Consider the following 13,753-nt stretch of genomic DNA (forward strand, 5'->3'; position numbering starts at 1 on the left):
CCATAAAGTCAACTGGCGACTTGGAAATACATGTATACATACAATTAGGGCTATTTCAGATGACTCAGGGCCCTTCCACACAGCATATAATTCCAGAATATCAAGACAGAAAATCTCTGAGTTCATACTGCCATATATTCCAGTTCAAAGCAGATAATGTGGGATTTTATTCTTGCAGTCTAGGGCTCCTCTGCTACTGAATCCCTTCAGGATGTTGCAAATGCCAGCTTCTTTCTCTGGGGTGCTGAGGCTCAACATCCCCCTCCCTGATCCTAAAGAGGAGATGACTTCTTGCTGGAGGGACTGGTTTCCGTCTCAACGTCTACTGCTCATAGAGGATTTCTGGCAGCCAGAGCTCCCGGCTTTCCATTTGACTCTTCTTGCTGGGGCATATTATCTTAACTCCCCAAAATAAAGCATCACGGCATGCTAAACTACAAGAGAAATAAACACATATCTTAATTAACAACTCTGACAAAGAAGCTCCTTTTCACAAAATTGTATTATACCTCACTGAGTAGCCCCCCCTTCCATTTAGCTGGAAGGTTTGTAGCTATATCAGCATTGAGAGGATAATGAAGAAGTTCTGGGCTATCATATTTTTGGTGTCAGATTGAGTAGTGTGTCTTCAGTAATCAATGCATGAAAGCTAGATCTGAAAATGAATGGTTTCTGCTCCAGCCGGTTCTAGCGCAGCTATGTGCACCTCCTTACAGCAGACAAGATGAAGAAGGCATTTGCATCCAAAATGACTTGCTGAGCATGTGTGAACATCAAATCATAAAGAAAATAACCTGCCTCTCTAAGTATGTCCAGCATCCTAAAAAGGTACCAGCACAGATCTGTTTGCCCACCAAAATGGAAATAATATAAAAACTGGAGACCAATAAAATCAAAACTGCATTTTGGAACAAGCATTCAAGTGGTCTCAAGAAGATTCAAAATATTATTTTTTTTACTTATGGTAAAGGTTTTGCTGGTATCATTGCTGCATTTCACATGTAGATATTGCTAGATATGAATGAAAACTTTGCTGTAACATTTTCTATTTTGTGGTGCAGGAACCTATACTTATTTTTTAATGTTAATTCTGCCTTCATAGTGAACGGACTGTTAGCACGTCAGTCTATGGTAGTGCAGGAAATCTTTGGTCTTCAGGCACAATCCTCCTTCCACAAGGCTAAGAAATCTCACCCTACTCCTCCCAAAGTATCATTCCCTTTGGGGCCTCTTCAACAGAGCTTTATAAAATCCACATTGAACTGGATTATATAGCAGTGTGGATTCAGACAACCCAGTTCAAAGCAGATATTGTGGATTATCTGACTTGATATGGTGGGTTATATGGCTGTGTGGACAGAAGGAAGAGAGGCCTGCTGTATCTCCAGTTAGTGGTAGTAAATTTATTGAATAGCTCGTAGGCCATATCACAGTACCAAACAAAACAAAAAGACTTGATAAACATGATTACACTCCATATAGTAAGTTAAATAAAACACTTATAACAATACAGTAAATAAATATGATAGAACTGAATATATACATCACGTTTCCATATCACCCTGCAAAAATGTCAGGCAGGAGGAGAAATCTTTTTAAAGATCCCCACCGCTGACATCGATTGCAGAGATGTGGAGGAGTTCCTATTAATTATTTATATTGATATTATTGCTGCCACCACTTATTAAAGATATTTTTATTTAAAAGCTGCCACCAAATTATAGAGGTTTTATAATGCTGCCACCAAATGTCAAGGGGATCATCAATTCTTGCCACCACTATAGGAATATGTAGCCACTAGCTACTTAGAGAGGGGACTTTTTAAATTTTATTTTTCTTCTTTCTGGTTTGCTTTTGATGGTAAAATAGATGACAGAAGCTGAGATGTTAAAAAGAACAATAACACGTTTATTGAGGCACAAGCTTAATGGTTACAATAACTTCTTCAGAGGCACTTAGATTAACAGTTGCAATAACAGAATGAGGTGATTCAAACTTCCTAAAATGTCACTTCTTTCTCCACTGCCTAAACCTGCAGTCACCCTGTGAATTTCAGTCACAGACTATCTGTTCCTTATCTGGAAACAGACTACCTTAAAATAAGTCACCAAATTTATTTTAAAATTGACTCAAAAATCAAACATTTGAGCCACCCTGATCCCTCAACCGGAATCAGTCTCCCGGTACCTCATAAGGGCACCAACTCTAAAAACTAACCTTCCCTATGGTTCTCTGACCACAGGCTAAACCGCTTCCAAAACATTCCCTCCTTTTCCTCCAAACGTGGTTGGCTCCACCCTCGTTACTATGGCAACCTGCCTCAGAATGCTGAGCTGGCTACCATCCCCCACGCACTGGTGACTCTAATACTTACCCCTTTAAACATAGTTAAACATGACTTTTAAAATGCAATTAAACATGACATCTATAAATCAAAATAAAAACACACTTCTTTACACACCCCAACAATTTACCCCGATCAGCCCCACATATGTAGGTCTCAGACGTATTGCTTTGTTTAAAAACAGAGCTGTTTTATATGTTATTTTTGGGTTTTGGCCACGCATAAAATATGTTGTTCTGATGTGGGATTCCCAATGAATTGTCCATTTGATATATGAACCAAGGTACAAGTCTTACCTTCTGGTACAATTTACAATCAAATAATATGTGTACTATATCCTCAGTTTCAGGTGCTCTGCAGATACAAATCCATTCATTATAAGGGATGTTGTTAAATCTCCCATATCTGACCATTGTATCAAGCTGATCAAACCTAGCTCAAGTGAATAACTCCCTAAAATGTTTGGGCATTTGGATTTTTAGATGGCTGGCAATTTGAAAGGTACGTTTATATCGACTCAGCCATTTTAGGTTGGCAACCTTACTGAGGGTGGCTATATCGTTTTCTGCTTCAGTGTCCAAAATTCTTTGTATAGCATTCTTTTTTACTTGATCACTTAAGGCTCAGGAGACAAGGAGCAGATAGTGAGTAGAGGTAGTGGGGACTCTCTTTCCTGCATTCATTCAATGCTTGTATGAGCAATGTTGCAAAAGTCTTATGCAGTAATTATCTAAGAATGTATTTACACTTTCGTATTAATGCAATTTGACAGCACTTTAATTGTTTGTTGTGTGCGGCATGCTATGGAATTATGTGATTTGTAGTTTCATGGGGCACATCCTAAATTAGCCTACTGTACTTGAATGAGGAGGAGAACACTGTCCTATTAGCAGTGTTGACTGCTGCTTTGGTTTGAATGAGTAGCAATGAGTGCACTTGATAGACAAGTCAACCAAGTTGAAATGCTTGGTGTGTGCAAATCAGAAAAAACACATTCCATTTTCAGTGCTGATTTTTGGTCAGCCCCCATTCTGTTTTTTTGGAATTTCCCAAAATCGGGAGGGGGGGAATACCATTTCTCATTCCGTCAACCAGAAATACCATTTTCATTCTGGAAAGATCCAGTTCACTGGTGGCAATGGCGGAACTTCCAAGGCTCCCCTTTTTGTCATTTTTAAGGCTACTAGGACGAAAATGGCCACATTTATGACTGCAACCCACCCCCTCAAGTTTCAGAACATTTGGGTCATCCACTGAATTTTAGGAAATTTCTAAAGCTTTGAGAAATAAAATGTCCTTTAAAAAGAACCCAAAGTGGTATCCCCTGAAATTTCTCCACAGCGACAGTATAGGAGGAGCAGCAGAGCATCATTCTTGCCAACTTTCATAAATATCCACATATTCCACAATTTATAGGAAATTTTTAAAGCTTTCTAAGCCAAAGAGCTGGCGTTGTCTGTAGACACCTCCAAGATAATGTGGCCAGCATGATTGCATGGAGCGCTGTTACCTTCCCACTGAAGCTGTATCTACTGATCTACTCACGCTTGCATGTTTTCAAACTGCTAGGTTGGCAGAAGCTGTGGCTAACAGCGGGAGCTCAACCCACTCCTCGGATTTGAACTGCTGACCTTTCAGTCAGCAAGTTAAGCAGCTCAGCAGTTTAATCTGTTGCACCACCGGGGGCTCCTCATCAAAGAGTCAGAGGTGAACGAAAACAAAAAAAGGCGCTTTTTTTTGTTAAAAAAAATTGGGGGGGAAGGAGCAGAGATGTGATAATCTGCAGGACAGAGTACAGCAGGAAAAGATAGATAGTGCTAGGGAGGGTATGAATTGAAATACTAGTATTCTCCCCATGGGCACTCAAGGGAATCAGGTTATCCCCTCCCTTCCCTAACCCCCCCCTCCCCCGCAAAGTAAAAAAATATATAAACAAATAACCACCAAAAACGTCCCCTCAATGCCCTCACCTCCTTCGCAAAAAAGTTTAAAAAGGACTGAAAGATATTAAATTAAGAACATTTAATAAAATTGCTAAAGCTTGCTTTGATTGGCTCAGGCAAGGCTACTCCCCCCCCTCCCCGCCTGCCCATGAATGGCTGCTGTCACAGCACAGCCAAAAGCAACCAAAAACATCCAGTTTGGGCTGCCACGTGGTCCATTTTGGCTGAGTCAATTTAAGCCCCATCACCCGTCCCATTTCCTGAGGTTCAATTTCCAAAACTACCAGAATTCCCAGATCCCATTTTGAAAAACGGTACCATGCACACTCCTACTATACGTAATTTAATGAGTTGTTAATCTCACTATGGTCAAAAAGGTTTGGTCCATTGAAGACTGCCAACTAACATATTTGAGTATCCCTATGGATTTGATTATCACATCTCTGCTACTATTTGAGACCTCTTGAATGTAATGGGAGTTATCTCTAAGTAAACGTACATAAGAATGTGCTATTAAACTCATAGACTTAATTTCACCCTAGGCCACTGAATTGTTTTTAAAAATGGGCAGCATTTGGTACTGTTACACTACAGTAGAAGATACTCTTTTATTGTACATGTTTCCCTCTTGGTGTATTACTCCTCTCTTTATAGGTATTTTAATTGCATTATCCATACTGACAATTTCCTTTAAGTAGCAAACCTCCCATAGCTGTAACTCATAATTCTTTTTAGGAACTGAGAGACAATTTTTTAAGCCTGCTTCTTTTTATTTTCATGACCCTCTGGGCAATTTGCACTATTAAAGAAATTACATCTAGCAGCTGCTTAAATAATACTGAAAGCAAAAAATTGTTATCTCACAATAGCACAGTTACTTGGAGAGGAGAAAGAACAAAGGTTTGATGTTAGTACCCCATTTTTTCTAATGGTAGGGAAAAATTAATGTATGCACACATACACACAAACAACATACTTAACAAAACTAGTAGAGTTTATCCCAAAATAAAGAAAGGTAAAGCATCCATATCTTCTCTTTTCCCTAGATTTTGTAGTTTTTGACTTCATTTTTTGCTGTTTGTTTCTTAGGGCCACTAAGTAGCCTCTTAGAAGTAGAAGATACCTGAATGACAATGGCACAGTCTTGTAGGAAATTCTACAGAGCCAAAATGATTGAAATCAGTAAGAAGCTATATAGTAGTTTGTTTAGGAGTGTGCCCCATTAATGCTTCAGTGTAGCACCAGCGTTTGTAATCACTCTTTTGCAAGCTAATCAGAACTACTGGTTCATTTCACTCACTATTTTTGTTTGGGGCAGTGTAGCTTCCTAGGCATTGCTGGATTGCATCTAGAGAGCTACATTTATGAGTCCATATTGCGGTTGAAACCTTTTCCTGCCCAAGGGTTAAATGTAAATGGAGGGAGGAGAAGGGTTCCACCAGTGATTGGAATTAAGGCCACATGGTAAAACCAAAGAAAAATGAGCATAGCTAGATTATCAGCAAACTGGATATTATCCCACTAAGCATAAGCAGAGTTTAGCTACAAGAAGGCCTTCTTCATGGTTTCTCCCAGCTTATAAAATCGTTTCCAAAAGGTAGATATGATTTACTGTGTTTTGATTGTAACCCTTTAATCATGGTGGAAGCCACTTTTTATCAGAACCCTAGGAGAAAAGCAGGTTATAAATAAAATCCATCAGTAAATGATAGTATAGAGTCTTCATTAACTGGCAGCAACTCTCCAAGGCTTCAGAAAAAGGATCTTTCTCAGCCTACCCTAATTAGAGAGACTAGGGCAGTGGTGGCAAATCTATGGCATGCATCACCTAGCATGCGTGTCATTGCCTGCTCTCCCCCCCCCCCCCCCCCCGCTTGCCATCCCACCCCATCTGGCCTGCCTGCCCCCTCCCCAGCCTTGCTCATCAGCCCACCACTCATCATCCTGTCCCTGCTCACTCACTCACCCCCTGCTTGCCCCCTCATTTGCTCCCCTTCCACTCACTTCCCCAGACTCATCCCCCACCCCACTCACCACCCCTTGAGTGCTCAACTTCCACCCACCCAGCTTGGACACTCCATCTCTAAAAGATTTGCCATCACTGCACTACAGAAAGAAGTGGGGGAACCATCTGCTAGTGAAATTATTGTTCTGTCACTGAGCTACAGTCCTTATTAGATAATATCTTTAGACTGTTTTCATGTCTGCCATGCAAAAAAATGTTTCATTCATTCTGTATTCTGAATATATAGTACATAAGCAATAAGCCACAGGAGATCTTGTGTTTGCATTATTCGATTATTGAAATGCAGACTGATTAAAGTGCCATCCTGTGTTAAACTTAATTTTGTCATGTACTGAGCACTACACTGATATGTAGACATACTGTACTGTATCCTCCCACATTTCAAAGATCCTCCAACTCTCTCCGGCAGTGCCAGATTTACCATTGTGTTCAAGAACTGTGCCCCGTTGGCCGGGGGGGGGGGGGATCATTCTGCCGATTTTTTGTTTTACGATGCATTTTGCTAATGTGATGCAATTCTAAATTTGAAGGTGTTCTATTTTGGAGCGATTACAGACATAATGATAGAGTTGATAGCAGGGTTGCCAGGTGCTGAAGTTGAAAATAAAGGACACTCTGGGAAGGCATAGCGACGTCCATCCAGACAGCTCCCAAACCCAGCCTCCGGAGAGTTCTGGAACCAAACCCCAGCAGATACCAAGGGCGCACTGTACTTCCATTTATCCTGTTAGTTGTAACATTTTTAGCTGCTTGTACTATCGAGACGAAGAAATACATTGGAGGGAAGAAACTGAAATTCATAGCCCAGAATTATTTACAATCTTTTAACCTTCTTGTTATACAGTTAATTCAACTAACAGAATATATACTACAATATTCTTTATATATGTATCACTGCATGAAATAATCCATATGCTAGTGACTGGGCTAAGTGTTTGATTGTACATTGCAGGGGCTAGTAATTACATCTTGTGTGTGGCATTAGAAAAATCAGATTACATATGATTATCCATCCAGATTTAGCAGCATTTAGCTGTAGATTCTCTGTTCCAGCGCCAAAGCACTGCACAGATACATCCGGGGAAGAGGCAAAGGTTTCATTGATGTGATTAGTGTTCCTAGCAGGCTGAGTTCTTCCTCTGAGAAATGGAGCGCTGACACTATTAACCAAGCTGGACTCCAAATGCTTTTAAAGGATTTTTGAAGTCCAAATCTCTTGATCCTCAGATGCTATAAAAGCTAAGGAATTAAATGCTTGTGAAATGGCTGTGTGACTATGTGAGAGCTAACCCTAGACATTTTGCTGCCTGGTGTAGCGCAGCAATTGACACTCCCACCTCCCAAATGAAACTGTATAGTTCCCTAAACCAGCCATTATTTTGGTGCCTGAGGCAGAAATTCTTGCAATCATCTCTTTCCATCTCCTGGGCGTTAAAACTATAATAACAAGAAATTAAACAGCTAACAATTTGATGCCCTTTCATGACACCAAAACCTGCTACCAAAGATGCCTGGAGCAAGAGTGAGTCACAAAGTGTATATTCTTTCCCCCACCTCCATCCCAATGCAGTGGTCTTTAAACCATAAGTAGATCTTTACAGCCGGGGTGAGGTCTGATGGTACTAACATGTTTAAAAATATTACTTCTTTTCTGAGAGAGAGGCAGGAGTGAGAGAGAAAAGAGTGACTAGACGCAAATGAACGTTGTTGAAAAGTTTAGTGTTGTACCAATAACCTTTCCTCCAGTAGTGTATGAATTATGAAGCCTTGTCCTTGGGCCTCCAAGTCTGCATTCTTAGCATATGCAGAAGGATTTACATGCATTTACATACACATGATTCAGAGCCCTAAGTGACCAGGTTTCCAAGTTACATGGCAGCTTCTGCACATCCAGATATACAGTAGAGTCTCACTTATCCAACGTTCTGGATTATCCAATGCATTTTTGTAGTCAATGTTTTCAAAACATCGTGATATTTTAGTGCTAAATTCGTAAATACAGTAATTACTACATAGCATTACTGCGTATTGAACTACTTTTTCTGTCAAATTTGTTGTATAACATGATGTTTTGGTGCTTAATTTGTAAAATTATAACCTAATTTGATGTTTAATAGGCTTTTCCTTAATCCCTCATTATCCAACATATTCACTTATCCAATGTTCTGCTGGCCCGTTTATGTTGGATAAGTGAGACTCTACTGTACTCACAAAGGTTCCTTTTCTGTAGAAATTCAAGCTATATGCAGAATGAAGGAGGGCAGTCTATACGATACCTGTAAGGTTATCACTTGTGTAACTCCCTTCATGCCCCACCATTAACTATACTGTCTTGAACTGATGAGAATTCCCAGAATGCCACAAGATAATCACACTTTAAAATCAAACTGTATGATAACACCTGAATAGTTTTCCAGATGCCAATACATGAGCTGGCTGCAGCAAAAGACTTCCAAAGAACATTACGCTAAGTGGTACTGTGACATTACACAAGTACAGTCTCACTTATCCAACATTCGCTTATCCAGCGTTCTGGATTATCCAACGCATTTTTGTAGTCAATGTTTTCAATGCATTGTGATATTTTGGTGCTAAATTCATAAATACAGTAATTACTACATAGCATTACTGTGTATTGAACTACTTTTTCTGTCAACTTTGTTGTACAACATGATGTTTTGGTGCATAATTTGTAAAATCATAACCTAATTTCATATTTAATAGACTTATTTATTTATTTACAGTATTTATATTCCGCCCTTCTCACCCCGAAGGGGACTCAGGGCGGATTACAATGAACACATATATGGCAAACATTCAATGCCAATAGACAAACAACATTCAGTTTTAGACAGACACAGAGGCATTTTTTTTAACATCTTCCAGCTTCACGATTTCCGGCCACAGGGGGAGCTGTTGCTTCACAGTCCATTGGTGGCTGTTCTTCCTCTTCTTTTCCTCGTGAGCAGTTTTATGGTGTTGTAGATTAGTTAAATTAGCCTCCCGCATAAAGCGTCCCTAAATTTCCCTAATTGACAGATTCAACTGTCTTTCGGGGCTGCTAGGTCAACAGCAAGCCGGGGCAATTTTTTTTTTTATGGTCGGAGGCTTAACCCGACCCGGGCTTCGAACTCATGACCTCTCGGTCAGTAGTGATTTATAGCAGCTGGTTACTAGCTAGCTGCGCCACAGCCCGGCTGACTTTTCCTTAATCCCTCCTTATTATCCAACATATTCGCTTATCCAACGTTCTGCCGGCCCGTTTATGTTGGATAAGGGAGACTCTACTGTATAGTATTTACATATGTACACACAGAAGTCTTCACATGATCCAGAACCTTAAGATTCTACTTTTACAGTCATAGATCCATGGAATATTGGGATTTGCAGTTTTTTGTGTGCCTTCAAATGATCTTCAACTTCATGCGGCCCTGAGGCAGACTATTGGGTAAGTAATAAAATATCTATTGCTAGCATTTGTTTATCGCTGGTAGGCTGTTAGGTAGGCCAGTAGGAATGGAGTTGAAGTCCAAAACACCCTGAGGGCCGAAGTGTTCCCATACCTGGCCTAATAGGTGATGCTTTGAGCTGAGGGCTTATTGAACGGTGAAGGCTGGGGATTAATTCCCCCCCCCCCAAAAAAAAAAAAAAAGAAAAGAAAAGAATGTAATGTAATGTTGCGCTTGGCTGGGCAGTAATGTACTGAAGCACTAATGGCAGGCGGAGGAGGAGTCGGAGGAAGAGAAACCCATGCCAAAGTTTCCCTGTCTTAGGGTATTGCGATGCCCAGAATCCCTGCTTGAGCAGCTCCTCCCCTGGCTCCATGGATTCCGCATGGGACTGAAGGCGAGCCCTTCCAGGCGGGGGAGGCCTGGCGCGCGGTGTCCCTGGCGACGCTTGTGACGCGCTCGCCGCCTTGTGTGTCGCGGGGCGCGCGTGTCGTGGGTGGCGAGGGCACTCGGGCCATGCGGCGGCGGCAGCAGCAGCGACGGCAGCGGCGCGCGCGCGGCGGGTGGGCGCAGTGCGTGGGCGGCGAGGAGGGCGTCCAGACCAACAGCCGCCCCGCCGCCGCCGCCCTCGCCTCCGCCCCGGGCAGGAAGAAGCCGCCCGTCCCGTCGAGCTGCAGCCTGTCCGGCGCGGAGAGCCCGCGGGAGATGGCGAGGCGCAAGAGCCCCGGGCGCTGCTTCTCGCCCACGCGCGGCTTCCTGGAGGCCTACAGCTCGGAGCCCGAGGTGGCCGGCGGCGAGGGCCGGAGGGGCCGCCCGGCGGGGCGCCCGGGCAAGAAGCGCGCCTCCGCCCCGCGCCGCCTCTCGGCCTGGCAGCCGGCGGGAGAAGGCTGCGCCACGCCGGGCACCGCCACCTCCTGCACCACCCTCTACGGCGGGGACTGGCGCGCCGACGAGCCCTGGGCCAGCCCCGTCCCCCGCCCGCTCGACTACGCCGCGGACTTCCCCGCCGACGCCAGCAAGCCGGCCTCGCGCTGCCCCTCCTCCTTCTCCTCCTTGGTCCCCCCGAAGGCGGAGAAGAAGGAGCTCAGCCGGCGGGACTGGCGGGACCTCTGCGACAGCAGCCCCAGCCTGGTGGACCTCATGCACTCCTTGCGCCAGTACCAGGAGCAGGAGCAGGACGAGGAGGCCGCCTATGACCCCTGCAGCCATCTCCACCACCGCCACTCCCTGAAGCAGCCCAAGAAAGCCCACCGCCTCCAGGACTTGGTCGACAAGCGCTACGAGGACCTGCTCCCCGAAAGGGACAAGAAGATCGCCGCCCTGATGCTGGCCAGGCACCAGGAAGAGGAGGAGATGAAGGACAGGCAGCTGCAGGTCTCCGAGGCCTGGGAGAACCTGCGGCGGAAGGAGAAGAAGCACAAGGCCCGGCTGGACAAGGAACAACGCTGCCACGTGGCCGACAGCCTGGAGCAGTGGCAGCGGGACCGCGATCAGAGGCTGTCCAAGCTCCGGCTGGAGGAACAGCAGCTTTTAGCCGCCCGGGAGAGGGACATCATGCTCCGCGACAAGAAGTGGAAGAAGCTGGCCAAAGAGCAGGAGTGTCGGCGCAGGGAGAAATCTGAAAGTGCCCGGCTCCAAGCCGAGTACCGGAAACGCTGCCAGGAGAAGCAGCTCTGGGACAAAAAGCTCAGCGAGAGGAGCACTCGGGATCAGAGCTCTCACGCCTACAAGGAAAAGATGCTGCAGGCCCTGGAGAAGAGGCTGATGAAGGAAATGGAAAGGAAGCGGCGGAAAACAGATATGAACGAATACCGGCGGGCCCAGCACATGCACAACAAGGACCAAATGGATGACCGGCTGAAAGCCGACGAACTCTACAAGAGGCTCTGCATTGAGCAGAAACTTCAGCGGTCTCAGGAGATCCTGGAGCAGCTGCTAGAAGAGAGGAACAGAGAACTGAAGGAAAGGTCCTTGAAGGAGGAAGAGCAAGGCATGATCGCCAAGGTGCGAGCCAAAGAGACGGAGGAGGAGAAGAGACGGCGGAAGGAGATGTTGCTGCAGATCGCCGAGATGAAGATCCAGCAGGCCCGAGAGATCATGTCCAAGAATATCGAGGACAGAGCGCAACATACGAAAGAAATGAACTGCCTGAGGGAAAGGAACCACCACTGTCGCAAACAGAAGCTTGATTACGATGAAAAGTGTAACCTACGGGATTTGCAAGAAGCACTACGACGGAAGGATCAGAAAAGCAATCAGATCCTAAGGCACAAAGACACAGCTATTGAAGAATCGAGGAAACTTGCCAAAGCATCGTATGACCTTAGGGAAAAAGTGAGAGATCTGATCAACCATAATTCATTTGATCAGATGGCATTAGATGCCCATCGCAATGCAAGTGTCCTTAGAGGTCTCTAGTGAAGTTTAATGAAACATCCCAGACTGTCTTGTGTCCCCCAAAAGATGGTTGTAATGTGTTCGTTTTGTAGAATTATACACTACTGTACACTAAAGTGGTTTCAGCCTTAATTCATGTTTGACTCATAAGTCTTTGGTTGGATTGTGATTTAAAGGAGCTGTATACCATATCTCACTTAGATTTATATATTATACATCATATATTACTTGGATTTTAACATAAGGCACTACAGCTTTGTACAAACAATTGTAGCTATGACATAATGGGAGATACCTTTTGATTTAATATTTCTGTAACAATTCTTTTAAGTGTGTTTTTACATTGGCAACCTGGAGTTCTTCACATATTCTGGATTTTACATATATATAATGACATTAGCATTTCATATCCAAGTATGCATCCATCACTTATAATCAAGAACATAGTGAAAGTTGCTCAATATTTTTATATTTCAATAAATACTTTTATACCTAAATAAGCAAGTCTCCAGTGCACATAGCTAGCCCACTTATTTCTGTGAATTTTATCATGGTGTTCAAGTTGGGGTGGCAAAGTGCCACCTCAGATAGTCTTGGGCTGAAACTCTTAAAATTTAACACACTCAAATATACTGGGCTTTGTGGGATTCAGTGAATTAATGTATTCCCCAGTAAGACTCCTTTGACTGTTGGCTTCCCATTCCAAGCATCACATTTATGTCAACATAAGACCTCACAACCTCTGAGGATGCCTGCTATAGATGTGGGCAAAACATCAGGAGAGAATTCTTCTAGAACATACAGCCCGGAAAACTCACAGCAACCCAACATAAGATAGGTTGATTTTACTGGGATTTACAACAGTGCAATCCTTCTTTGAATCAGCATCATAATTTAATCACTTGCAGGCTGAGGGTGTCTGAAGCAGAGATGCAGTCAAAGCATTCTTACTAGAGATTATCGTATATAAACTTCACTGGAACAGGCTCATGTAGCTAAACATCAGATACACAGCCCAGCCTAGCGATGTTAAACTGAAGTACTACAATTAAACTCAACTTTAAGCTAGTTGGTAAAGGGCACTCCTTTTCAACTACTGTTTATACTCGTATATACTGACTGCACAAGTTGAGAGCAGATTTTGAGGCCAAAATGTATCAATTTTTATATGAGCTGTGGATAAGTCAAAGGTTATTCCATGGAAAGAGGAAAGTACACATGCTGACTCGGGGAGCTTGCCATGGCCAGTCATTCAAAAAGGCCAGAAGTGGCACCACAACAGAGAGAGTAGAGGTGGTTAGTGCACCTTCCTGGTTCTTCTGGTTTATTTTTTTTTTTTACTAAATCATCTAGACCAGTGGTTCTCAACCTGTAGGTCCCCAGGTGTTTTGGCCTACAACTCCCAGAAATCCCAGCCAGTTTATCAACTGTTAGGATTCCTGGGAGTTGAAGGCCAAAACATCTGGAGACCCACAGATTGAGGAACACTGGTCTAGACTTATACTTGAGTACGTAGGGTAAGTTAATTTTGTACATTGCAGTCAGAGCAAACTGTTTTTCCACATAAAGCCACAAACTTAGTTATTAGAATATG

The 13,753-nt window shown here is 43.5% G+C and overlaps 1 protein-coding gene across 1 annotated transcript; it reads left to right on the forward strand.

The window, feature by feature from the left end:
• Window positions 1-10,263: 10,263 nt before the first annotated feature.
• On the forward strand, window positions 10,264-12,291 carry LOC103280720 (coiled-coil domain-containing protein 185). Its single transcript, XM_008120675.2, has one exon. The coding sequence runs from the start codon at window positions 10,279-10,281 to the stop codon at window positions 12,178-12,180; it is 1,902 nt and encodes a 633-aa protein (XP_008118882.2). The 5' UTR covers window positions 10,264-10,278; the 3' UTR covers window positions 12,181-12,291.
• Window positions 12,292-13,753: the final 1,462 nt, after the last annotated feature.

Source organism: Anolis carolinensis, chromosome 1, assembly GCF_035594765.1.
Source record: "Anolis carolinensis isolate JA03-04 chromosome 1, rAnoCar3.1.pri, whole genome shotgun sequence".
Classification (NCBI taxonomy): domain Eukaryota; kingdom Metazoa; phylum Chordata; class Lepidosauria; order Squamata; family Dactyloidae; genus Anolis; species Anolis carolinensis.

Coding starts and splice junctions, on each gene's coding strand:
- LOC103280720 (XM_008120675.2), top strand. CDS start 10,279: ATGCGGCGGCGGCAGCAGCAGCGACGGCAGCGGCGCGCGCGCGGCGGG.